General features: G+C 31.8%; 5 protein-coding genes across 6 annotated transcripts; 3 read left to right on the top strand and 2 right to left on the bottom strand.

The window, feature by feature from the left end:
* Positions 1–140: 140 nt before the first annotated feature.
* Positions 141–4,391, bottom strand: LOC107065781 (radial spoke head 1 homolog). The gene is made up of 6 exons (XM_015319763.2): positions 3,684–4,391; positions 3,349–3,568; positions 2,470–2,696; positions 2,274–2,390; positions 2,027–2,212; positions 141–1,142 (listed from the first exon to the last, which is right to left on the bottom strand). Exons 1-6 carry the CDS (start codon positions 3,741–3,743, stop codon positions 978–980), a joined length of 975 nt encoding a protein of 324 aa, XP_015175249.2. The 5' UTR covers positions 3,744–4,391; the 3' UTR covers positions 141–977.
* Positions 4,392–4,396: 5 nt separating this feature from the next.
* LOC107065861 (uncharacterized) lies at positions 4,397–14,574 on the bottom strand. The gene is given in 6 exon segments (XM_089175878.1): positions 4,397–4,523; positions 13,277–13,471; positions 13,575–13,649; positions 13,652–13,948; positions 14,036–14,274; positions 14,398–14,574. Coding segments are annotated over 6 exon segments (972 nt in total). The 5' UTR covers positions 14,439–14,574; the 3' UTR covers positions 4,397–4,398.
* On the top strand, positions 9,517–13,271 carry LOC107065862 (uncharacterized). The gene is made up of 4 exons (XM_015319917.2): positions 9,517–10,352; positions 11,622–11,948; positions 12,413–12,657; positions 12,722–13,271. Exons 2-4 carry the CDS (start codon positions 11,719–11,721, stop codon positions 12,892–12,894), a joined length of 648 nt encoding a protein of 215 aa, XP_015175403.1. The 5' UTR covers positions 9,517–10,352; positions 11,622–11,718; the 3' UTR covers positions 12,895–13,271.
* A 611-nt stretch (positions 14,575–15,185) lies between the features above and the next one.
* EMC7 (ER membrane protein complex subunit 7) lies at positions 15,186–16,615 on the top strand. Its single transcript, XM_015319915.2, has 4 exons — positions 15,186–15,427; positions 15,558–15,816; positions 15,899–15,973; positions 16,369–16,615. Exons 1-4 carry the CDS (start codon positions 15,219–15,221, stop codon positions 16,495–16,497), a joined length of 672 nt encoding a protein of 223 aa, XP_015175401.1. The 5' UTR covers positions 15,186–15,218; the 3' UTR covers positions 16,498–16,615.
* Positions 16,616–16,851: 236 nt separating this feature from the next.
* LOC107065858 (DNA-binding protein D-ETS-6) lies at positions 16,852–24,205 on the top strand. 2 transcript variants are annotated; one of them, XM_015319914.2, is made up of 5 exons: positions 16,852–17,825; positions 18,211–18,958; positions 19,049–19,294; positions 23,183–23,447; positions 23,624–24,205. In XM_015319914.2, exons 2-5 carry the CDS (start codon positions 18,607–18,609, stop codon positions 23,928–23,930), a joined length of 1,170 nt encoding a protein of 389 aa, XP_015175400.1. In that variant the 5' UTR covers positions 16,852–17,825; positions 18,211–18,606; the 3' UTR covers positions 23,931–24,205. The 2 variants fall into 2 exon arrangements, with proteins under 2 accessions (XP_015175400.1, XP_089031900.1); XM_089175774.1 differs by having other exon boundaries at positions 16,852–18,330; positions 18,437–18,958.
* Positions 24,206–24,320: the final 115 nt, after the last annotated feature.

Below are 24,320 nucleotides of genomic sequence, written 5' to 3'. Positions count from 1 at the left end.
CATTAAAATCTTATAATTTCTAGAAATGTTTGTTAATTACTATAGAGATAAATATTTAATAAATCAAATGCACTTAAATATATTAAGTTACATTAATATGTATTGTAAATATTTCTAAATAGATTTATTATAATCTAATAACTTATTATATTATGCTACTACTATGTTATATTACGTTAATATTAACTCTTTCGTTATGGTATGCGTCATTACAAAGTGTAACTCCATACTGATAGCTAATAACGAAAGGGTTAATACGTAGGTTGGAACTTAAATAGTGGCAACCTATTTATTCACAACCGATACAAAAGAGTTACATGTTTGCACCTGTTACTGTCCTTCAAAGTAGTCACCAGCGATGTGGAAGGCGTAAAATACCGTCAGCAGAGTTTGTTCTGTTGATGGTGCGAATGGAGCTGTCTACTGCCATGTCTCATCCCGTGTTACGATACGGCGTAATAAGAAAGCCTCTCTTTGGAGCTCATAGCGCTCCAAGTGCGTCTGAGCAGCTTTGTAACGCATCCATTTCTGCATTTCCGTCAATTCATGCGGAACCCATCGTGGCATTCGCTTCAGAACTGTTCCAGGGATTCGACAGGCAGTAGACCACTCCATTCGCACCATCAACAGAACAGGCTCTGCTAACGGTATACTACACCTTCCAAATCGCTGGCAACGGGTTCTACACAACGCTGGTGACTACTTTGAAGGACAGTAACAGGTGTAAACATGTAACTCTTCTTTTGTATCGGTTGTGAATAAATAGGTTGCCACTATTTAAGTTCCAACCTACGTATAATAAATTTAATAAAATATGATAAGCATAATATAACAAGTAAAAAAAGAAAAGAAAATGACCGTTGTTATACTCAATTTTTTTTTTTTAAATATTATGTACTCAGTATTCAATAACTTGTCTGAAACATTTCAAATAAAATAAGCAAATGAGAAATAATTTGAAAGAGCAAACGTATATTTTATGTATCTTCTAGGTGAGTAATGAAATCGGATGGTGGCCTTGGGGAAAAATGTTCTGCATTTTCGTAATCTTCGTAATCGTGTAAATGATACTTTAAATATTCTTCCGGTTCCATCCAAGGCTCGTCATCGAGACACTTATCTGTTAAAGACTGCAACGATACCTGGAAGATAAGAAGGAATGAATAAATTTGAAACAAGGATGGAAAGAAAGAAGGAAACACAGATTTGAAATCTTAGAAATGTACCGGATATACATCGAATGTAATCAACGACAACTTAAAACAAATCGAAATGATGATCGAACGGAACACTCGACCCGGATATCGTGATTCTATTAATGAACATCCGAGTTGAATTGTCTGGCAAAAAGGACGAAAATAGAAAGCCGGAAATTCTCGTTAATATGAGAACAATCGAATAAGTTTCAGACGACCGTTTACAGTACTACTTTACTTCCGCTTTCTCCATTTTCAGACATCGAAAAGTATCCGTAATATATTTTCGTATTTTTTAAAATAATATTTGAATGATTTATAAAAAAAAAAAAAAGAATATATTAGGTCGAGTCATAAGTAACTTCCAATGCGGCTATGTAGAATCTATTTTTCGTATTTACGTACTCTAAGTTACTGAAACAAACGGATTTTTGATATCACTATATAGATGAGGATTCAGTTAGTCTTCTGTTAACTTTTTTATGCAGGATAGTAAAAAGTGCATATTCGACATGTAATGCTTTAAGAATTGAAACAAAGCAATAACACTAAAGTGGCAACTGATAACTGATAGGGTAGACAGAAATTGGTTTGTAAAATTCCGTTCTGGAGATACGATCTTAAAAGATGAACCGAGTGTAGGACGTATTTCCGACCTTGATGAACCTTTTCAAGGTAATATTGGAACAAAATCCAATAGATACGTTGAACAATTGCAAAGAGTGCAAAAAAAACTCATAAAAGGGTCAGTAAAGCCACTCTTTGTCTCATAAAAAATGGAAGTTATTTATAACTCGACCTAATAATTATGATTTTTTAGAATAAAATACCTCTTCCTGCAAAGGTACAGCTTCAGGTGGTAATAAATTAGGATTATATGGAGTTATGCAACGTGCACGCCATACAGGTAGAATACCCTTTTTCAATGGAACGGGTTGTTGTTCATCAAGAGGTATTCCTTCTGCAGGTTTATCTACGATCGTTTCTTCTTCTGTCTTTGTATCTGCTTCCGTAGCCTTATCAAATATGCATATTTTTTTATGGATTAATGTTTGAGAATATTTAAAAATGACTTACAGTATCAAAATCTTTTATTTCTTCCTTAGTTTCCTCATAATCAGGATCTCGTAGATGTACGTAATGTCCATGTTGCATGCACGCGTTTTCAAAGGTAAAACAACCGCGTCCTAATGGCTAAGATATATAGCAGAAGGTATAATATTAGAATAAGAAAAATGACCATTTCTTTGTCAATTCGATTTACGTGAGTTACCAAATTTAATTCCCAAAATCCATGATATCGATGACGTGGGTATACAATTTGACCGGGTCCTTGCATGCGATCTTTTATCCAAGTACCCATAAATTTAGTCCCAGTTGCGGCGTAGAGATACGTTCCCAAACCATGACGAAGATTCTTTTTCCAGGAACCTTCGTAAACGTCGTTATTCTCGTAGAAATATACACCAAATCCATACTTAGTATCACGCTTCCATTCGCCTGTTTTTAACGACATTCTTTTAGAAAGGTTTTTATCATTCATTTTCTTCTTCCTTTCTTTCTTTCTTTCTTTCTTACCACCCCTCCTTCTACGTTTTGATCTATCATCCTACGTAATATTTATAAAAATATCAGACACTATAATTACAGATTTACGTAATCGAGATATCAACAGACTGTTTTTTTCCTTGGAATATCTTCTAACTTGTTATTAGAAATAAAAAAAAAAAAAAACACCTTCATTCTATTATGTCTCGGATCTCTCAGGAGGAGGAGGAGGAAGTGTCAATGGTCGGCTCGTAATATAATATCGTATTATATTTAGCAACGATGAATAAAAGTTTGATATCTAGTCGAACTACTTTCTTTCTTTCTTTCTTTCTTTCTATTTTCTTCCAATTAATCAAATATTATTGTACCACTTATGTAGAAGAAATAATAAAGTTACACGCATATCGTGTAAGTATACGTGCACATGTGTGTTTGTGTGTATACGTAACGTACGTTCGTTGATGATTTGGAAAAATATTTCTTCGAATTTCTAAGGTACGAAACAAAAATAATTGTGTGGATACACGTGTTGAGTGTCGACCCACGTCAAGTGGCTTCTTTGAATCTGAATCGGATCCTATTTTCGTACATTCTTCCGTACCTTCGTATCGCGTTCCATCGGGGTACCAAAAAATCCCTTGGCCGTATTTAAGTCCCTGTCTCCATTCTCCGTCGTATCGAGCACCATTCTTGAATACATAGATACCTTTGCCATTTCTTAGTCCTTCGCAATATTGACCAACGTACATGTCTCCATTGGGTAACAAAGTTTTACCGAAACCGTGTCGACTACCTTGCTCATTTCTCTCCCCTTCGTACAACTAAAATTACAAATACATTTTCTACGAATTTTCTATTAACGAATTAACATTCAAAGATAAATCGTGTATATATATTTCTTGTTGAATTCCATTAAAATAATAAAAAATTAATTACGCCGAGAGGATTTTCTTCAACTTCTCCGTATTCGCCGGGAGTCAGCAGAGGTTCTGTCATTTTTTACTAACACAAAAACAAACTATTATATTATAATTATCGAAACTTACATAAACGATTCTAATTTGTTTTTTTTTGCAATAAAATATACTAGATTAATGTAATGACGCCTTTACGTCATCATTGTCAATGTAATAGCATGAAAGGTGCTCTCATTGCTTTTATAAATAGAATAACATATATTAGAATGATATAAAAATATAAAAATCAAATAAAATAATAGTTAAGAAGAAATACTTTTTCTTCACGTTCTATTTTGCGTGGGTACAAAATATTTCTTTTTAAATTTAATTAGCATCTACAGGTTTTACTTGTTTGATCTCTGATATTTTTCTCTCTTATGAGCTTTTATTTTTATTTTTTTGTTTTAATTACTCGCTAATAAATTAATCTTATTTCTTAATTTTTATCAAATAAAATCATACAAAACAAGGTATCAAAAGATAAACACGAATTTGACGTATATTTAAGGGTATATTTTTTGTTTGATTATTTTCTTCTTATTCTTTTTTCTTTTTTTTTTTTTTTTATACAGACACTAACAATAATAAGATATTATAAACATAGTTGTACAATAAATTCATTCTTTCAATTTTCTTAGTATATTCTTTTAATAACACAGAAAAATTCTCACAATTGTACTCTCCTCAATACGTCACCGACCGGTTAACAAACCAATCAAAGCTTGCTTCTCTTTTTCCTTTTTTCGTACAGTTTCCAAATTTCGTTGCTTCCATGAACTTTTTCGTAATTTTATTGGCCGAGATCCCACGTATCGTCCTTAAATAGAAAAGGATATGATTAAACATGTTATTATCATAATTAACAACTAATTATGTGTTAAATAATATAATTTAAGTGAAAACTTCTTTAAAATGGGTGTGATTTGAAAAAATGTAACGGAGCGGTAGGCGGCGATGTAACGGAGCGGTAGGCGGCGGTGTAACAGAGCAGCGGGCGTCTATGAAACGATCAAGATACTAAATAAGAAGAGAAAAAGAGACAAACATATCGGATTAAACCTGCGAGAGAATGAGACAGAATATAGCTATACACTTTTTCCTATTCTCGGTCTTTGACTCGTAGTTCGCACCGCACCGCATTCCGCATATATATACATATACATATATCCCTCCAACAACACGGCTTCTCCTAACATGGTTTCGCAATTACACGATTTACAATTTGCGGCAATCCTCCTACAACACGGCATTGATATATATATATAATGATATATAATATATGATTTATATCAATATGATGATATAATAATATAATTAATGATATTAATAAAAAAGGTTGGAGTACGCTTAACCCAAAACGCGAAACACGAAACTTGTAATACTAGTACTTAGTATACTAGTATACTATTACTTAGTTAAGTTTTATTTGTTAGTATTAGTATTACTATACTTAGTATACTAGTACTTAGTATACTACTATACTATCACTTAGTTAAGTTTTATTTAGTAGTATTAGTATTACTGTACTTAGTATACTAGTATACTATTACTTAGTTAAGTTTTATTTAGTAGTATTAGTATTACTATACTTAGTATACTAGTACTTAGTATACTACTATACTATCACTTAGTTAAGTTTTATTTATTAGTATTAGTATTACTGTACTTAGTATACTAGTATACTATTACTTAGTTAAGTTTTATTTATTAGTATTAGTATTACTATACTTAGTATACTAGTATAATAATACTTTGTGTAAATATATCTACAATTAATAAAATAAACGAGAGATAATAGTTAGATAAAAATAATGTTAATAAATAAATCATTGAAATGTTAATAATATCAATAAAGTTGAAATGATATTATTTCGTACAATTGTATATTATTAAATGAAGAATTTAATAATGTGATATTATTTATCTATAAAAGTATAATAAAATTAATTAAATGCAATAAACTTTTGAAATTTTGCACGATCAAAGAGAATGAATAGAATGAAACACAGAGAATATAATGGTGAAATCAAAATTTAATATATGTTTTTGTTTGAATAAAATTTTATCTGTAAACATTCTTGAAAAGAACAAATAAACTATGTCACTTAAGAAGAGAGAGAAAGAGAGAGAAAGAGAGAAAAAGAAAACATTCTAGCAGCAACAGGTGATAACTACGACGTATCTATTTCATATTTTCATCTTTCATTCTCAATTATATATTTCAATAGAAATTTTATATTGTAAAAAAGTCTTTTATAAACGTCCCCCACACGTATCTGCATGTCTAAAGGAGAATATTTCTGAAGCATCCATTTACTGCGACATATTTTCTACTTTTATATAGCAATTTTGATCATATATTCTACGACATCCTTGATATTCTTTTATATACAAATTTACCTTGAAAAGAATTTTATTTATTTCCTTTTTTTTTTTTTTTTTTTTTTTTTAACAATTTACAATGGAGGAAGGTGGAAAAAGAATTGATTGATTCGAAACTACTCTCTCTTACTCGATAAAACACGTACAAGCACATCATTGTACATTTTTTTTTTTTTATTATTATTTTTATTTTTTTTTTTTATAAAAATCTAAAGAAGAAAAAGAATATTTGTTAAATTGACCACATACCAATGTAATAGAAAAAGACAAAATTAATAATACGTGTTTCGAATATAAAAGTACGATGTGATATTTTTTTTTTTTTTTAGATAAAAATCTTTCCTGAAATCAATAATTTTGATTTAAGTTAAAAACAAGTCTCATATTTTCGTTCTAACGTTAATAACAAATAATTTAATCGAACAATATTTCGTAAGAAAAGAAGAAAATGTAAGAAGGTTGTTGAAACATTTGTTAAATAGAAAAGTTCGTTAATTAAATTCAACCTTCTGAACTTGATACTACGAACTCGGCTGACCCGAAGAGGATGATCTGGTTGTTCAGATTAGAGGAGGGTTCAAGAACAAGAAGAAAGAAGAAAGAAGAAAGAAGAAGAAGAAGAAGGAAAAAAGGGACACGAGATATGACGACAACGGGTCTGCGTGAAAAAGAATTTGTGCGATGCCAACGCAACTTGGTTAAAAAAAAGTCTCGAGATCCGAAAATACACAGCTTCGCAGAGTCATCAATGAGAATTCCCTCAATTTAACACACCCATACTTTTCTCTCTCTCTCTCTCTCACCCCTTCTATATTTGTCTTTCGTTTTAGAACAAACAAAAAATAACAAGATAAGAGTTTTACGACACCTACAACAGTTCACTAAGAAATGAACAATGACAAATTCGTGTTAACTTTTCTCCCTTATCATAAAATAATCAAACAAACAAATACTTTCTTTTTTAACTAACTTTTTACAAGATCTTCATTTAATTATTAGAAAAAAAAAGAAAGAAAATAAATACAAGATCGAGAACACAGATCAGAGATGTGTGTGTAAATTGTTGTAATCAATGATGCGCAAGGTTTCACCCAGGACTATAAAACAAATTCATTCCACGTTGGTACCTCAAACGCATTTCAAATATCCATTCAAAATTCATCATTTCTGTATCTCGATCTGATTTATATATTGTTTATTATATAATTATATATTATATGTTTATGGTCTTATATTTTTTTATTTTTATGTATATTATATATTTTATTTTTTTTTTAAATGTATTTATATATTCTTTATTATATGTTTTGGGATTATATGGGGTATATACATAATATAATAACTATATATCATAAAATAATACATATATTGGATATTATATGTTTATGGCATATGGTATTATATATATATATATATATGTTTATGATAATCTAAGGTTAAAAAATACAAATGATGGAGAATGAGAGAAAAGTGTTAAAAGTATTCATTAAAAATCGCTTACCAATGAGGTAACCAATATGAGATGTAAATAGGTCAGGGTATGATGTGACCCATGGTCACGTATTCCATTAAGTAAGGAAGATGTAATTAATTTAATCGTGAAAAGGACTGCTTAAAAACGACAGACCCATGAAACGTGTCCTTTCCTTGTTTGGTGTCAGCCGATAAAAGGGTAAAGAAAATAGAGAGAGAGAGAGAGAGAAAGAGAGAAACAAGGAGGGTTAGAAAGTAATTAGTTCAGATATTCGTAAATAAGAAAGTATCTTAACTCCAATTGATTATTTCGAAAACTAATCATCATCATCATCATTGAAGAAGAAAAAACATTGAACATTTGTCTACTTCTAGGATTGTCTGTTTTTCTTCTAATCGATGACACACATTGGCAATATTCGATCATCATCATTGAAGAAGAAAAAAACATTGAACATTTGTCTACTTCTAGGATTGTCTGTTTTTCTTCTAATCGATGACACACATTGACAATATTCGATATTTTTTAATATCAAATCTATAATAATCTATCGTGATAATAATGGCGATGATAAAGAAGACGACGATATCTCGTGTCGCGTTTATATTTTATAATACTTCCTGTGGTTGTGGATCGATAAATAGTAGATAAAAGTACACGTTAAACGTTTAATATTGAACGATATTACCGGAAAACGGGATATTTTGATGATTGAATTGAACAAATGTATTAGCATAATTTAAACGATCCTTTTGATACACGAACGACGATAATTTGAAAAGAAATTGTGGATTATTTTTTTTTCTTGTTCGCGTGTCTTTTTATTTTCTTACTTTCTTTCTTACTTTCTTATACTTTCTTTCTTTTTTTGATTCGTTGTACGAAATAATCAAATATGTTTTCTATATTTTACATTCGAGAAATCTTACGTCGCCCACGCAATTTCAAATTCCTTTCTAAATTCTTCTTCGAATTCCAAGAATAATCTGGGCTGTTACATTCCTCACCCCCCTCAGTTTATTATATGAAAACTTCTGTCAACGGCAACGAATGTTACAAACATTCAAAGATTCATACGTGCCAACGTGTGGCATCAGTATTTCTTCCTTCTTAAAGATCTTGGTAATAGGTGCGAGAGACAACACATCGTCGTTTTAAAATAAATCATGTTACTCGAATTGTTTATATTCTTTGCTCGGAAAAATAGACTCCCGATGAAAAAGAGAAAAAAAGAAAAATAGCGAAAGAAACACACACACACACAATGAGAGAAAGAAAGAGAACAATATCTTCTTTCTATTTTAAAATACATTCGATTGTAATTTTAATTAATTGTAAATAATTTTAATTAAATTTCACTTACGATTAAAAATTCATTTTAAAAATCTTACGAATGATGATGATCTTTTCACGTAGATATTTATAATATTAAAATTACAACAATCGAAGATAAATTTAGAAGAAATAAATTATAAAAGGATCTCTCTGTCTCTGTCTCTCTCTCTCTCTCTCTGTGTGTGTGCGAAACCGTCCGATCGTACGATCACTCGAACTACTTGTTGCGTCTGACTAATATCGGAATGTACCACTTAGCATAGGATACTAGAAATACGTGACTTCAGTTTTTTTTTTTTTTTTTTTTTCGTTATTTTTTTTCTTCTATTTTTTATTTTTTCATACGCCCACGATGATATATATATATCGAAAGAAAGTTCCCTAGAACGATCTCTCCCTTTCTCTCTCTCTCTTTCTCTCTTTCTCTCTCTGTGTTTTTACAACGAATCCAAAGTTTATTTATTGTTCCTGTTCGAATCGAGATTATTACGAAATATAGTTGACACGTAACAATAATAAAAGTTTTTGATGAACTTAGACTTAGTTTAGTTTGCAAAAGAGAAAGAGAAAGAGAGAGAGAGAGAGAGAGAGAGAGAAAATGTTAATATATTTTGCGTGAACAATTGTTATCAAAGAATATAAACAGATATTATTTGTTGTTATTTGAAAAATGAACGATTTATTGAACGATCATTAAATAATTATTGAATTGATTTGAATTTAACCGAGGAATGACAATTTGTATGAAAAAAAAAAAAAACAAGGAAATTAATAATTCGAAAAAAAATGTTAGACATTCTTGTTGACAGAAGAAGAAGCTAGGAATATATATTCGTACGTCATTGAACTCTTAAGTAGAGTAAATGAGATCCTAGAGAATAAGATATCGCGTCGCAATAAGTTCCATGACGGTTAATAAAGATTTCTACGGACATCCGCAAGTTTATTTCGTGTTGCGAGTGGCAAAGCATGGGAGAGATAGAGATGATCTGATTCATTCGATGGCCGCAAACAAGAAGATGAAGTGGAGGATACACGTCGTTCGTTGTAGTTGTGTTGCCTCTTTCGAAACTTGACAAAATGAGAGACAAAAAGGAAAAGAAATCAAATCGAAAAAATGAAAAAATATCAGAAGAGAGAAAACGGCGGCAAACGGGCAACACTTCAATGTGATTGGCTAGAAGTTGATAGGGTGGGAGGTACGAAGGCGATATCCGAAGGGTAGGGGTTGTTGAATGAGTACCACAGGACGCTCGACGTCGCGATGCATTCCGTCGAAGTTACCCTGACACGATATCATCGGTATCTCTGGGATGACTGAATTATCCCACGGGACGGAAACGAAACGAGTTCGACTAATTAACGACGAGTAAAAAGAATTTGTTCTTGAGAATTATTACTTTTACCTAAGACGATCGAACGAACGACCAACCGACCGGTACTCTGTTTCCAAAGGTACGATTATTATTACTTTATTTACTTTTTTTTTGATTCATTATTAAAACCACTTTTTCAAGAATACTGCTATTATACGTGGATGGGTTGACAAGTTATGTGAGCTCACTTTTATTTGAAGAATAAAATGACATATTTTTTCGTTGCGACTCAAATGACTTTTTAACTCATTCTTGTATATTCAAATTTATATACTAACATTTTGTTTATCATTAAAACCTTTTAAAGAAACCAACATGTATGTTTATGTTAAAATTATTCTATGGGGACATAGTTTAGTCCTTTTGTTAAATTGGTTTTCAAAAATTCATCCCCTAATAGGCCCAACAAATTTGTTTCTTCTTCTTCTTCTTCTCTTTTATCATTCTTATATCTTTTCGTTGCAGCTCAAATGATTTTTCAACTCTTTTTCGTATATTAAAATTTATACACTAACGTTTTTTTTTTAATTATTAAAACCTCTTAAAGGAAACCAACATGAACAAAATTTACTCTCTTTGTTAAATTGGTTTTCAAAAATTCATCCCTTAATAGGTCCAACAAATTTGTTTGATCTTTTTCTTTTCTTTTTTCTTCATCTTCTTCTTTTTCTTCTCTTTTATCACTTTCTAATAATTTCATTTATTCTATTTTTTTCTTCTAAGTGTTCTTCCTGTAATCCAAGAAACTGGAAACTTCAATAATCTCGTTCATATAAATCGATATGAATTATTTAAAAAATTCTAATCATTTAAATGGATTTTATATTGCCGTAGGGATAACAAAATATCCTAGTTTCATTCCGAGTATTACAAATTGCATCGAGATATTTCTTCTTTCGTGGAAATTCAAGCATCAAATATGGAAAATAAAATGTAAATCATATAAATCGATTAGGACTGATGATTGAGTTACGCGATGCGTGATCGTATAAAAGTTCCATCGTATAATTCGCGTTCGTATAATTTATCGACAAACGTATAATAACTCCACGTATTCGCATAATCAAAAATTGTATCCCTTTTTTTCTTTTTCTTATTCTTTTTTTTTTTTTATATCGTAAATTCATGCGTTTGTTTACTCTGTGATTGAGAAACACACGAATATAAACTTACTAAAATTAGAAAGAATTTCTTATAAATAGAATGCTCATTACTGAAATATCATGAAAACGTAAACAACATTTATCTTCATCGTTGACAGATATTTTTTAATCATTTAATTAATTAATTGTTCAGCGTATTTTTATTTGACGAAATGAAATCACGCAAAATTTTTTAATTATTGCAGAGAGACATAACCGAGGAAAGTTTTAAGCACTGATTTTTCTGATTAACAACTAAATATTCTTAACGATTTTCCAAAACGAGAAACGAACAACGAGATAATGAGAACAATAGAGGATATCTTTCTTATCTTAGGACTGAATATATTTCGGTTGCTAACGATTTATGGTGCACCCTTATCAAACCCAAAAATTGATTGGGAAAAAGGAGACAATTTGACACCTGTTATCACAACTGATTGCGCGACAAATCTACGATGCTTGGAAGTGTTACCACTTGAACCAGTTTCTAGCGATGCGATCATTATTCCCGAGGATATATCAGAGACAAGGTATTTTAACAAATGTTTAAATTAAAAACATGATTCATTAAAGTAAAATCTCCCCGAGATGTTTCGAAATAAATTGCTTCGATAATAAATGAACTGAAAGTAAAATAATTTGACTGTGTTCTAAAACAACAACAACAACAACAACAATAACAGTTGCATCGATAACAATCTCGTAAAATCTTTGATTTGAACAAAAAAAAAAAGAAAAAAAAAATAAGAACACACCACTTTTCAGCGAGTACGTAACGAATTATTTTTAATTCGGTTGGTATCACGAAATCGATATGGAATTTACAAAACAGGTCAATAAAAATGTTTCAACTGATAGACGGTCTTAAGTAATTGCACAAATGCAATGTGTGAATGTATTCAAGAGCGCATATATTTGATTATAATGACAGCCTGATATACCCACGCACGATCTTTCCTATGCCAATGAAATAACTACTCTATGACATTTTCAGATTACCAACTAGACGACAGATTACAAATGCAGGAACTGACTCAGTATTACAATCATGGAAAGACAGTGCTCCTATTTTGGAGAACGAATCTCGGCCATTATTACCGGTTAAACGAGTCTCAAATAAAATGATTAAAAAGGATTCATTGTTGTCACATGGTTGGGGTGCGGGTGGTATGCCATTTTCTGTTCTTTACATGACACCACATGGATCTAGGCTCAATCATGGTAGCAACACCGCAACGGGTAAGATATTGAAGTATAAAAGACTATTGTGACATATTTGAATATATTGTTTTGTAAATTGTAGGAACGAGTCATCAACAAGATGTTGGAAAAACTATTGAAAATCCTACAGTGCCTTTAGTACAACCCAATTATCGAGTCGTTTCTAGAAATGGACCATCTGTGCAATCGAGACGACAATATCCGATAATACCTCAGCTCTTTATATCATACGGATGGGGATCACTTGGAAAATAGACGACATAGACTCTCTTGACGATTTAATAGATAATTCTGAAGAACAAGACTATGATCTCATTACATTTTAAAATCATTCTGCGATCGCTTTATATTTAGAAAACATTGTGCCGATTTCATTCTAATTCTATATCATAAATATATTTATAGATATAAATATATATAACATATATATATATATAGATAATCGTTATAGCTGAGAATAATTGCTAATAGTCGATTTAATTTATGTTACACCTAATTCTTTGTAGATAAATACGTTAGAATGATTTAAAGAGATGTAATACATTTTTCCAAACCTCATATATCGTAGAATTCAAATAAAAGATAACATTATAAGATATTCCTCGATTAAAATAAAATCATTTTTGGTTGTACTCACCATTCATTTCTTTCATAGCTTTGATAAAATCTTGTGGATCTTTAAAAGACACAAATCCAAAACCTTTAGTCTTGTTTGTTCGTTTGTCTCTAACTACTTTTGCTTTTTGAAAACTAGGATATTTGCCAAATACCCTTACAAGCATTTCATCAGTAACATCATTTCCCAAATCACCACAAAATATTCTGAAGTCATCTAAATATAATTAAAAAAAAAAAAAACAAACGACAAAAATTAGAAATGATTGCACACACATGTTTTTTTTTTTTTTTTGTTAATAAATATTTCAAACACCTACCTTCGTCCCATTCTAATAAAGAAGGATCTTCCCAAGTTTGTCCACCAGCCATCCTGATAATTTTTTTATTTTTTTTCCTTTACCTTTAGGATGACTTTCCTCGGCACTAGCGTTTGCCATAATGGAACTAGCCTTTCCTTGACTAATGGCCAATTCTGCCGCCGTACTGACTCCTTTAACCTTTGGTTTCTTTTTACCTTCATCTTCTGGTATCTTTGTATTGATAATCTGTTCAATAATTTCTGGATGAATCATGGGTGCAGACGTAGATTCGTAAGTTTTTGGAGTTGCACTTAAACACGGATCCACCATATTTGGTAAATACGGATTACTTATCTGTGCAGGTGAAGAATATGTTGTGATAGGAACCGTACCTGTAAATAGAAGAAGTTAATGTTAAATAGAATCATCTCTATGAACAAAGAAATTTGCATATATTTAACAATGTTTAATATATTTACCTTGTCTAGCAACTTGTTGTGGTATTAACATTGGCGGTGGTGGAGGTGGTGGTGGCGGTGGAGGTGGTGGAGGAAAACCTATCATCGGTGGAAATGCTAACGTTGCTGCAGCTGCTGCAACAACCGGTGTTGGAAGTTCATGTTGTTCTAATTGACGAGCTACCTGATTATATGTATTGGCTCCTATTACAGGTCTAACCATTGGAGTAACCAACTGTCCACCAATTTCAGCTTCAAACCTATGGATTTTGATTTATTAAATATTTTCATTTACAAAATCAAATGAAAAAGTTTCACACACATATCTTTGAAAATGATCTGAGGTTAAGTTAAATGATGTATGTCTTTCTCATTTTTATTACCTGCTCATTTCATCTTCCATTTGTCTGAGTTTGTCTTCCATTTTTATAAAATTTCTTCTACACTTTTTGCACAAAAAATGTTCTGAAAAACTTTTAAAACTTTAATTAAATATAAATTAACAAGTAAACTTAAGGGAATAACGTGAAGTAGAATATAAATGCCGTTTGGCTTGAAGTTGGTTTCAATAAGGGTTCTCAACCGTTTGATTTTAAAATTACCATTGCGACAAAAGCGCCAGCTAGTAGTAGAGTCAAGAACTAATATTAAATGAAATTGTGTGTTTTATACATAAAGATACTATACATAGTGCAGCAAGCCAGCATAAAACCTGTCAGTGAAATAAAAAGAGATAGAACATGAGAGGTTGATGTTGTCTCTCTCTAACTTGCGCTGAGCGGTACATGCGCATTAGTCTGCTAATAGAGGTAAGGTAGCTGGTATCGTATACATACGTTATAGTCTAATGCGTATGCGCCGATACCGCATGAGTTAGAGAGAGACAACATCAACCTTTCGTGTTTTGCTACTATATTCATACAGAGACATTTCCACTTACACAACCGCCTATGGTTTATCTACTCTATCTGTAATATCTCTATGGTTTTATTGAAATCAAACAATTATTTCAACTATTACGTGATTGTAACCCAAAAGCATTAAAAAATTAATTTATCTGTAAAAAATATTATAGAATATTTTGAATTATATCAACTGTTGCTTGAAGTTATAGGAAATATTAAAATTACTAGAAATTTGATTGGTAATACTGAGATCAGCTGATAAAACAGTAACAAACTTCAGTAGACATAAAAGAAGAAACATGAATTCTTCGTTGAAATTAGTTTCAGTTATTTTTATAATTATTAATTTAATTAGCGATCATATTAATGCAGAACATGATGAGGATCAATCAACCGATCTTTATGTCATCGAAGGGAAAGTATTCCCATGGGAAAACACTGCTTCAAGTGGTTGGCAGTTAATGACTCATGTTATGGCTAACGGCGGTGAACATTATGGATTTTTAAGGTAAATAATAATAATGTATTTATATAAAATATAAAATTAATAATTAAATATTTACATTTTACATTTAATGTTGTCCATGTAAATTTGCAATCTTAATTAATTCATTTAATAATGCAATACATTTTTTCAGGGAAGATGGAACATTTGTCATTTCTAACGTGCCATCAGGTTCATATATAGTAGAAGTTGTCAATCCTAATTACTTTTATGAGCCTGTCAGAGTAGAAATTAATTCCAAAGGAAAATTCAGGGCACGTAAAGTTAATTTAATTCAAACTTCGCAAATCATTCAAGTACCATATCCATTAAAAATGAGACCACTTTCTCCGTTCCGTTATTTCCAAGTTAGGGAGCAATGGAGAGTAACAGATTTCTTATTTAATCCAATGGTAATTGTCAATAACATTCTGATTAGATTTATGTTTAATGTAACATTATAATTTTTTTACCTATTAACTATATTTGTTTTAGGTTTTGATGATGATCTTACCATTGGTTCTAGTTATGATTATACCAAAAATTATAAATGATCCAGAAACTAGAAAGGTTTGTTAAACACGAATTATAAAATTGTGTACAGTAGATTCCTATATAACATGATTAACCTTTGCTTACCACCCTTCCTGGAGTAACACGCTTACCACACCCGGGACCAAAGGACCCGGGCAAGGAAAATCATTATAAAAAAGAAACTATTGCATAGATTTACTTCAACATTTTTTTGATACTTCTTTAATACTTATTTAAAAAGACTATACAGGTTTTATAGCTTTAAATTAAATTTAAATATGTTTTAAAAAAATTACCAAAGTTGAGTACAATTGAGAAAAATGACTCAAGTTGCAAAAAAGGTCTGGGTCCTTTCGGACCAAGTGTGGTAAGCAAAGGTTAATATGTTAAGCTTCGTATGAATATAATCTATTTTTTTTATCTATTTTTAGGATATGGAACAACTAAATAATTTAACAATTTATAACATGCCTGAAATGTCAGAAGTAATAACGTCATTTTTATCTGGTGGAGAAAAACCAAAACCAAAGGCAGTGAAAGCGGCTAAGAAAAGACAATAATGAAATAAGAAAATTAGTAATAAATATATTTATACCTTTTTTTTTTTTTTTAGTCTTCAAATTTTCAATGTTTCATAAAATTGATTTTTAAAAGAAAAAAAAACAAAAACAAAAATAACACACTTAAATACACATTTGTAATCAAAGCCAGCAATGAATGTGGGTTACAGAGAAAATTGTGCATTGTTGATATATTAAAAATTTCACCAAAAATGTATATTTAATTATAGGGTTAAATATTTCTACGTTATATTTATTTGTGATATGTTTTTTTCTTTTCACATTTATCTTGTTTATTTATAATATTCTATTAGATAAAAAAACTATATCCTAATATTTTCTCAATTATATATACATTCTTTCATGATAAAAGTATGAATCATAGTGACACGAATATCGAATCCGGAAAGAAATTGATTACAAAAAAGTTCAGCTGTCTTTCTTGGAATTTTACTAAAGATACAGACAAAAACTATTCACTAAGGATGACACATTAATGTTATCGGATGTGAACAAAAATAAATCTTTACTATACTTAAGTAAAATTTAATATATATATATTAAGTCTTGTATACAAGATCATCTACCATAAAATGACGTGAAATATGAGACGGTTAATATTAAGATATTCCAGATGTTACTATACCACACGTTTATTAATAAATAATTAAACTAAAAAAGGACTCTTCGTTATACCCAAAGAAACAAATTCTGTAATAAACAGAACAAAAAAGTGAATTATAAAATTATTTTATTTTTACGAACTATGAATAATAATCGATGTACAAATATTTACACAAAAAGGTTTAAACATAAAACATTAAAATTAATATTAAATTATTGCATCTAACAATAGTTGAAATAATTTATAAGTAAATATAAATAATTAGAAGATGTTTGTATTCACCTACGCGTTTTGAATTAATCCTTTCTTATTACAAATATTTATCGTTAGAGTAGTTACAACATCGGACGATGATCGTATACATATTCAGGCGGATCTGAAAGCCCGAAGGTGAAAAAAAATGGGTAAAGATGGCTGGTCTTGACTGTGATTCAGCGTTGGACGATGCGAGCTCCGAAACCCGCCGGTCTCTCCTTCTTCCTTCCAGGAATTCGTACACTGCCAATTGAGAGAACCTTCGGCATCACGACTTCATTCAACAAGAGTAACCCATACGTGATACGGTTCGACAAGCCTATCCAAACTATAACTGTATTTTAATACTTGTGAATACGCACACGCACCAAATAAACTATAATCGAAAATTCTACGATTTATTATTGCTTAAAACAATTCATTGATAAGAACATTATTATTTAGTTCAGTACGTATTCTCTTTGTATATTTTTAACATACGTTTAAATAATTATACTAAGAGATATAATTTCGTTAAGACGTAAGCAAGTAAATAATACGTTTATCAATTTTTCAAAAATAATTTCGATACGTTTGATATAATTTAGTTTAGTTTAGATCAAAACTTGTTATACATTATATTCATTTTTTTTAAATGTCATAACAAATATATCGATGAGTGTATAATTCTATCGTCGCACAGTTACACACAAATTAATAAAACTAAATTCTATTATTTACACATTTTTTTAGTTACTCCCGGAAGTAGAAATTTTCCTTCGCCAAATTATACGTTTACTGATAACATAATCGTGTTTTAATGTTGACTAATTAAAAATTGTAATTTTTTACAGTATTAACAAAAAGGAAAAGAAACAAACACAACGAATGGGTTGAAAATCTTTCAGTTGCCGACGATCAGTCGAACGAATCTGATCAATCTCAAGTGTTCCAAAATCCAATAAATCACAAAGGTAAAGAAGAAGGAGGATTGAGGAAGCTCAAACTCTTTCACTTAGTCACTTTCCACATCGACTGCACCGAACTGAATCCGTGAGAAACCTGTGTTCTTCAAACTAGGAAGAGCTTGATGACGCACGCAAATTACCAGGAAGAAATCGTCTTGTAAGTCGAAAGATACGCGACGACGAGTCAGCCGATGCGTGTGTCGTTGGGATACAACACACGATTCCTCGTTTTTCTTCTCGTCCAAATTATTCAAGTCGTCTTTGTGATTGTTTTTATCGTTGATGTCAATGTCCATGAATCATTTGCGATCTACCACCAATGCAAAGATCAAGATCGAAGATCGAGAACGTTACTCAACATCAAACAAGACGGTACAAATCACCCGATTAATCCTCAAAAACGAAGATCGGAAAAAGATAAGCGAATTGACGAAAAACAAGGATGAAAAAACAAATCATGACATTAGTACAAAGCTCGAAACACTTCGAGTATCTACGGAAAACTCTACAGAAGAGATCTCGAAAAAGAAGATTGTACGTCGTACTGATGATTCTCAAGAAAATGACGTGGATAAACAATTGGAATTAGAGGAAGGAGGATCGACTGATTCAAGTCCTGTTATGGTTCCATATGGCAAGTATTTTGTTTATCAAAATTGTGTTGCATTTTGATTAAACAAATTATTATTTCTATCAGAATTTCCAAAAATGTTGATCTTTTCAGATCCATCCGAATGGAATTCGAATCACGTAGCATCGTGGATTTCATGGTGCTGTCGAGCATTTGCTATAAAACAACCACCGATACCGAAGACTCTTCCATCAACCGGAAAAGAGTTGCTGAAGTTGTCATTGGAGGATTGGCAAGGTATTCCGGGTGGTCGAATTTTGGCGAGGCATTTGGGTTACCTGCGTTTACAGGCAACCGGTGTGCACAGTCCGGCATTGCTTCAAGATGAGAAAGTGGAAGGTGAGTCAGATGTGCTCGCAAATGCATGTTGCGTAATCAAATTACACGAATCGATTGAAAGTTTTTTAAATCTATCTTCTCTCTCTCTCTCTCTCTCTTTCTCTCTTTCTAAAAAAGAAGAAGAAAAAAAAATACCTGTCACGTAACAGGAGAATCGACGGCAAGTAATTTCGTTATATTCCGGAATTATCCTCAAACATTTCTCATTGAAAATTATAAAACAAAATAAACGATTCCTTCTAAATGAAAAAAAAAAAATAAATAAATAGTCTTTTAAGTTGTAAACGATTATTCGATTCGTTTATTTTATTCTTAATGCATTTCCCAATGTAAAGAAACTTCAACGATGGGAGCATTAACACGTTCCATGCAATAAATCTAAATGGCACAGGGTTGGTAGAGTTCAGGAGGGGTTAATAAGAGTTTCGATTCGGACCAAGAGTGACCGGAAGAGGTTAACCGTTCCCCAGGGGTTGGTTCTGAGCTCTCAATGACCTTATCTGAACTCTTAACGAGGGCGCGATCTATTAGAGATAAAACCGGTCCAGCGGAAAAGTAAATATGGAGGGAGATAATGGTTTTATATCCGTCCGTTTCCATTCACACCCTCAAACTAAATTCGATCAAAAGGGAAAAGACTTATGTCGATCGTTTGTACGTTTGTGACTGTGACTTTGAAATTCATTACAATCGATAAAAGACCGTTCAATGAGATAAATAAAAAGATAGACGTGAAGAAAGACAAGAAAACATTCATTTGAGAGAAAAATAAAAGATTGAAATACTATCAATAAGAAAAAGGAATTTACGAAGAAGATATCAAAGACAAACGGCATAGGAGATTTCATTCAATGATTTGTAAATGGATCAATTAATAACCAAATAATTTATCTTAAGATAATTACAATAATAATACAATATTCTAACCATTCCAATAAGACAATTCAATCGAAATTTTTAACATACTTAAAATATAACACAAGTGACATAAAAAGTAACATAAAAAAATACTATAAGCAGATAGTAACTCAAAGTATAGTCAAAGTTAGGAACATGGAAATATAGACTCATAAGAGGAGTCGAAGGGGGTGACCTAAGTCAAAAGGTATTCCAGAAAGACGAAAAGTTCAAGCTTTAGTTGTTGAAAAAGGAAAAGAATAGAATAGAAAAAGAGAAGGAAGAGAAGAAGAAGCAGCAGCAGCAGTAATCTTGGCATGGTAAGCCCAAGAGATATATCGTCCGTTTGAATAACGTTGTACGTTCACGTTGAGAGTGAAAGAGAAAGAGAGAGAGAGAGACAGAGAGACAGAGAGAGGTACCCGTTTATTAAACGAATCAGTGTTATCGCGGTGAGAGTGTCCTCATGAATAAACCATCGAGTGTTTAGGGCGGTGGAAAGATGGTGCCATGAGGGGTTACGGCCTTACGGGGCAAACTGAACCCCTACCTCTCTAACTTCTCTTCTGCTCTTTCCTTCCTCTTCTTACCATCATTTCATTCTCTCTCACTTCACCACCACCCACTCTCTATCTTTCTTTATTTCTCTTTCCCTCTCCCTTACACTCAGAACCTGGGGAAATTTTGCGGACTTGGGGGTTGACGCTAAGCTCGCCACAGGACGCGACTATATTGTTTTCTTGATGAGCGCGAAACATCCCTCTTTGGTCTTCGACGTATGTGAAATGATTTTATGCCACGTGAGAACTTCGCGAGAATTTTTACTTCCGCTAAATGAACGCATAGATTCTTAACTTTCATCTCATTTGCATTTTCTCTCTATTCGATTCTTATAAAAAGAAAACATTATTTGTTCTCATTGAAATTCAGAAATTCACTTAATCAATTCAACTTTTCATTAAGGATGTTTGACCTCTTTTCGAGCTTTAAGCATTTTTTAAATATTGTATAATATAAGTATAATCAACCCCTAAATTATTTCTACGTGTATGCAACATTTAGATGCAAATATTTTATAAGCACACCAATTGATCGATCATCTTTTTGAATAACAAAAAATATAAGAGAAACAATTTGATTATGAGTATCTTTTTATCAAACGATGAATCATCTCAGGTACCAAAAAAAAAACTTAAATCAATTGTACATTTCTTGTTTCTTTTTTTGGAGTATGAAAGGTCACGAAAAGGAAGTTGAATGGCGATGGGGGTTGAAGAGAAAAAAAAGGAAACAAAAAAAAAAGAATACGCGAAGGAAAGTCTGAACGCGTGGGCTGGCAGTCTGAAGTTCGGGGGGTGACAATAGTCCTCATGACGATGCAGGAGGGGGCGTAGAGGGTGGAGACAGTTTCGCTATGTATATACGTGGAGAGAAGTGCAAAGGTATTTTCAGAGAGTGGGGACGATAAGGGCTGAAATCAGAAGGGGGCATAGGTCTCTCAGTCTCATTCTATCCACCGACTAACGTGTCCGATTTCACTGATATTTTCCATTCATTTTCAACTTTTCCTTATAATCGTTTACTTCCAATTTGACGATTTTTCCGAATATATACCACTAGGATTTATTTAATATTAAAGTTTGCTTTTATTTGTGAAATGTGAGTTGTTCATTAGTTTTGTATTTTTTTCCTGTGAAAAAATTACAAACAATTGTTGTCTGTTTCAAATGGAAAATTTAGAAATACATTTAAAAGAACCCCCCAACCATTGAATAATATGAATTGTTGAAATTATTTATTAAACAAAAGCTATGGGTGATGCAATTAGTGCTTTTCGTTATGTTTTATTATATGCATTTTAAATGATGTACTAAGAAATTACTATTCTCGTAGTGTCATTTTCTCATAACTTGTGATGTTTAATAATAACTATGAGAATGAGTTTCCGTCTTACAAAAACGTCCATTTATTCAGGGAATATTATAATAAAAAACAAAAGGTTCTATAAACTGCCTATTAATTTTTGAAACTAGAACATGGTGCATAAGTTGTTGGATTGAGAAGTGTTAAGCCTAACTTAGAAACAATTTTTCATTTTCCTACATCTCTAATCTTTCAGGTAAACATTAAAAAACATTTGTGTCCTAAAAAAACAAACAACATTTGTTTACATATTTCTTGTATTGTGTCTATCATTTTACTTATCACTTGTTTTCCTGGTTAAGCGTAAGATTGAAACTTCGTACATGGTAAACATTTTAACAGATTACTAATATAAAAAACATTCAAGTCAAATTGGAAGAAATTAATTTCAAAGGAACATCAATCGATGTATTTAAAAGGAAAAGAACGATGGGCCTATCATCCAGTGGTGTTTACAAGGTGAATGATTAGGCAAACGTAATGTGGAGGATTCAGACTCACCCGCTGCGTCTTGAGCAGGACAGTGGATTACATCCTTCGGCAGCTGCACTTATTTATAATGGTACATCATTTGATATAGTCGTCTTGAGTGTTTTCTGATTTATTACTGAAACAAAAAAGATAAAAAAGGAAAGACAAAACCACAGAGTACGATCTCTTGCCGTCGATTCTTACACATCATTTCGAGGAATACATTTATTATACATAAGATAGATCGATGAGTCGTTTCCGTTTTTTCATATAAATTCTAAGAGTCCCGATCTTCTCTTACCCTTTGACCACCTCATCTTTCTCTACAATTTATTTTCTTCTCGGTTATTATAATCGGGACATGTTTGATACTCAATGACGTAAGTTTTTCAATGTATTAATAGGAAAGTTAGCATAGAAGAGAATGAGATAGAAAAAGAGGAAGAGGTGGAAGAGAAGAAAAAGAGATAATGATAAAGATAAAGATAAAAAAGGGATGAGAGATCCGACATGGCACTTGTAACGAATTTAACAACTCGACCTCGGACTCAAGGAGAAATATCAGATCGCATGCGTATTTCTGTTTCCTTCTCGTAGAAAGGTTCGGCCTCCTACAACGGACTTGCTCGCTGATTGGATCGACAGCTGGAACCGGGGCTTCCGGGGCGGTCGGAGGCGGACAGGTTCAACTCTGGCAATTCCTGCTGGAGCTACTCTCGGATTCGTCCAATTCTTCCTGCATAGCGTGGGAGGGATCTGACGGGGAATTCAAGCTCACCGATCCGGACGAAGTCGCTAGAAGATGGGGAGAACGCAAAAGCAAACCTAATATGAACTATGACAAACTTTCGCGGGCACTCAGGTATTATCTAAATATCATTTTATTCTTTTCTAATAACAAATATCTAATTCGTTAATAATCCTTATCATTTTAAGTAAAAATAGTCAACAAGTGCGTGGGCAATATAGTTGGTTTTAGAAATGCAAATAATTAAATATGTTCAATTGTTTCAATACTTGATTAATTTTTTGTTACAGGTATTACTATGATAAAAACATTATGACAAAGGTGCATGGGAAACGTTACGCGTACAAATTCGACTTTCATGGTCTAATGATAGCGTGCCAAGCACAAGCGGGAATTTCGATGGAACCACCCGTGTCTTCTCGAGGAACTGGACCAAATTGTCATCCTCATCATACGCATCATACTCATCATCTTTATTCAACAGGAAGTACAACCGGAACTCAACATCATTCTATACCACCGCCTCCTCCTCTACCACCTCCACCACCACCACCACATTATTGTTGGCCATATCATCGATATTCGCCACCAACGTAACGCCAACTCTTATTATTCCTCGAATTTATGAAGAACAACGTGAATCTTTACAGAACTTTTTAACGAATCGAAGGAAACGTGTTTGATCATTGTTGTTAAATAAACATAAAGGGAATAACTCTTAATTCAATTTGATATGAACGCAATTATTGTGTTCAAGTTCGCATGTACAATTTTGGTGTATATTTTGTAAAACTCTACTTTCTATATCTAATAAAAATCAACTTGTGATCAAGTAATGCAATACGTATGTGTAAGGCTAAGGTATAATAAATAATAAGAAACTAAAATGTCAGCGGTTTTCTATTTAAAATCTTATTAACAAAATGTTTAATGATAATTAATGTTTAATTTAATTAATAATTTTTACTTTCTTTAATATTTTAAATA

Source organism: Polistes dominula, unplaced genomic scaffold (assembly GCF_049000335.1).
Source record: "Polistes dominula isolate Pdom_NZ unplaced genomic scaffold, Pdom_raw_medaka contig_19, whole genome shotgun sequence".
Classification (NCBI taxonomy): domain Eukaryota; kingdom Metazoa; phylum Arthropoda; class Insecta; order Hymenoptera; family Vespidae; genus Polistes; species Polistes dominula.
The sequence above is the reverse complement of the archived record's forward strand: the minus strand, read 5'-3'. Positions and strand labels throughout refer to the sequence as shown.

Bases quoted from the DNA above. Each gene is read 5' to 3' on its own strand.
- LOC107065862 (XM_015319917.2), top strand. From the start codon at position 11,719: ATGAGAACAATAGAGGATATCTTTCTTATCTTAGGACTGAATATATTT. The intron at 11,949-12,412 runs GTATTTTAACAA...TGACATTTTCAG, and splicing joins GAGGATATATCAGAGACAAG to ATTACCAACTAGACGACAGA. The intron at 12,658-12,721 runs GTAAGATATTGA...TGTAAATTGTAG, and splicing joins TGGTAGCAACACCGCAACGG to GAACGAGTCATCAACAAGAT.
- EMC7 (XM_015319915.2), top strand. From the start codon at position 15,219: ATGAATTCTTCGTTGAAATTAGTTTCAGTTATTTTTATAATTATTAAT. The intron at 15,817-15,898 runs GTAATTGTCAAT...TATTTGTTTTAG, and splicing joins ATTTCTTATTTAATCCAATG to GTTTTGATGATGATCTTACC. The intron at 15,974-16,368 runs GTTTGTTAAACA...ATCTATTTTTAG, and splicing joins ATGATCCAGAAACTAGAAAG to GATATGGAACAACTAAATAA.
- LOC107065858 (XM_015319914.2), top strand. From the start codon at position 18,607: ATGTCAATGTCCATGAATCATTTGCGATCTACCACCAATGCAAAGATC. The intron at 19,295-23,182 runs GTGAGTCAGATG...TCCTTCTCGTAG, and splicing joins TCAAGATGAGAAAGTGGAAG to AAAGGTTCGGCCTCCTACAA. The intron at 23,448-23,623 runs GTATTATCTAAA...TTTTTGTTACAG, and splicing joins AAACTTTCGCGGGCACTCAG to GTATTACTATGATAAAAACA.
- LOC107065781 (XM_015319763.2), bottom strand. From the start codon at position 3,743: ATGACAGAACCTCTGCTGACTCCCGGCGAATACGGAGAAGTTGAAGAA. The intron at 2,697-3,348 runs GTACGGAAGAAT...CGTTAAAAACAG, and splicing joins CGATGGAACGCGATACGAAG to GCGAATGGAAGCGTGATACT. The intron at 2,391-2,469 runs GTAACTCACGTA...TATATATCTTAG, and splicing joins GATTTTGGGAATTAAATTTG to CCATTAGGACGCGGTTGTTT.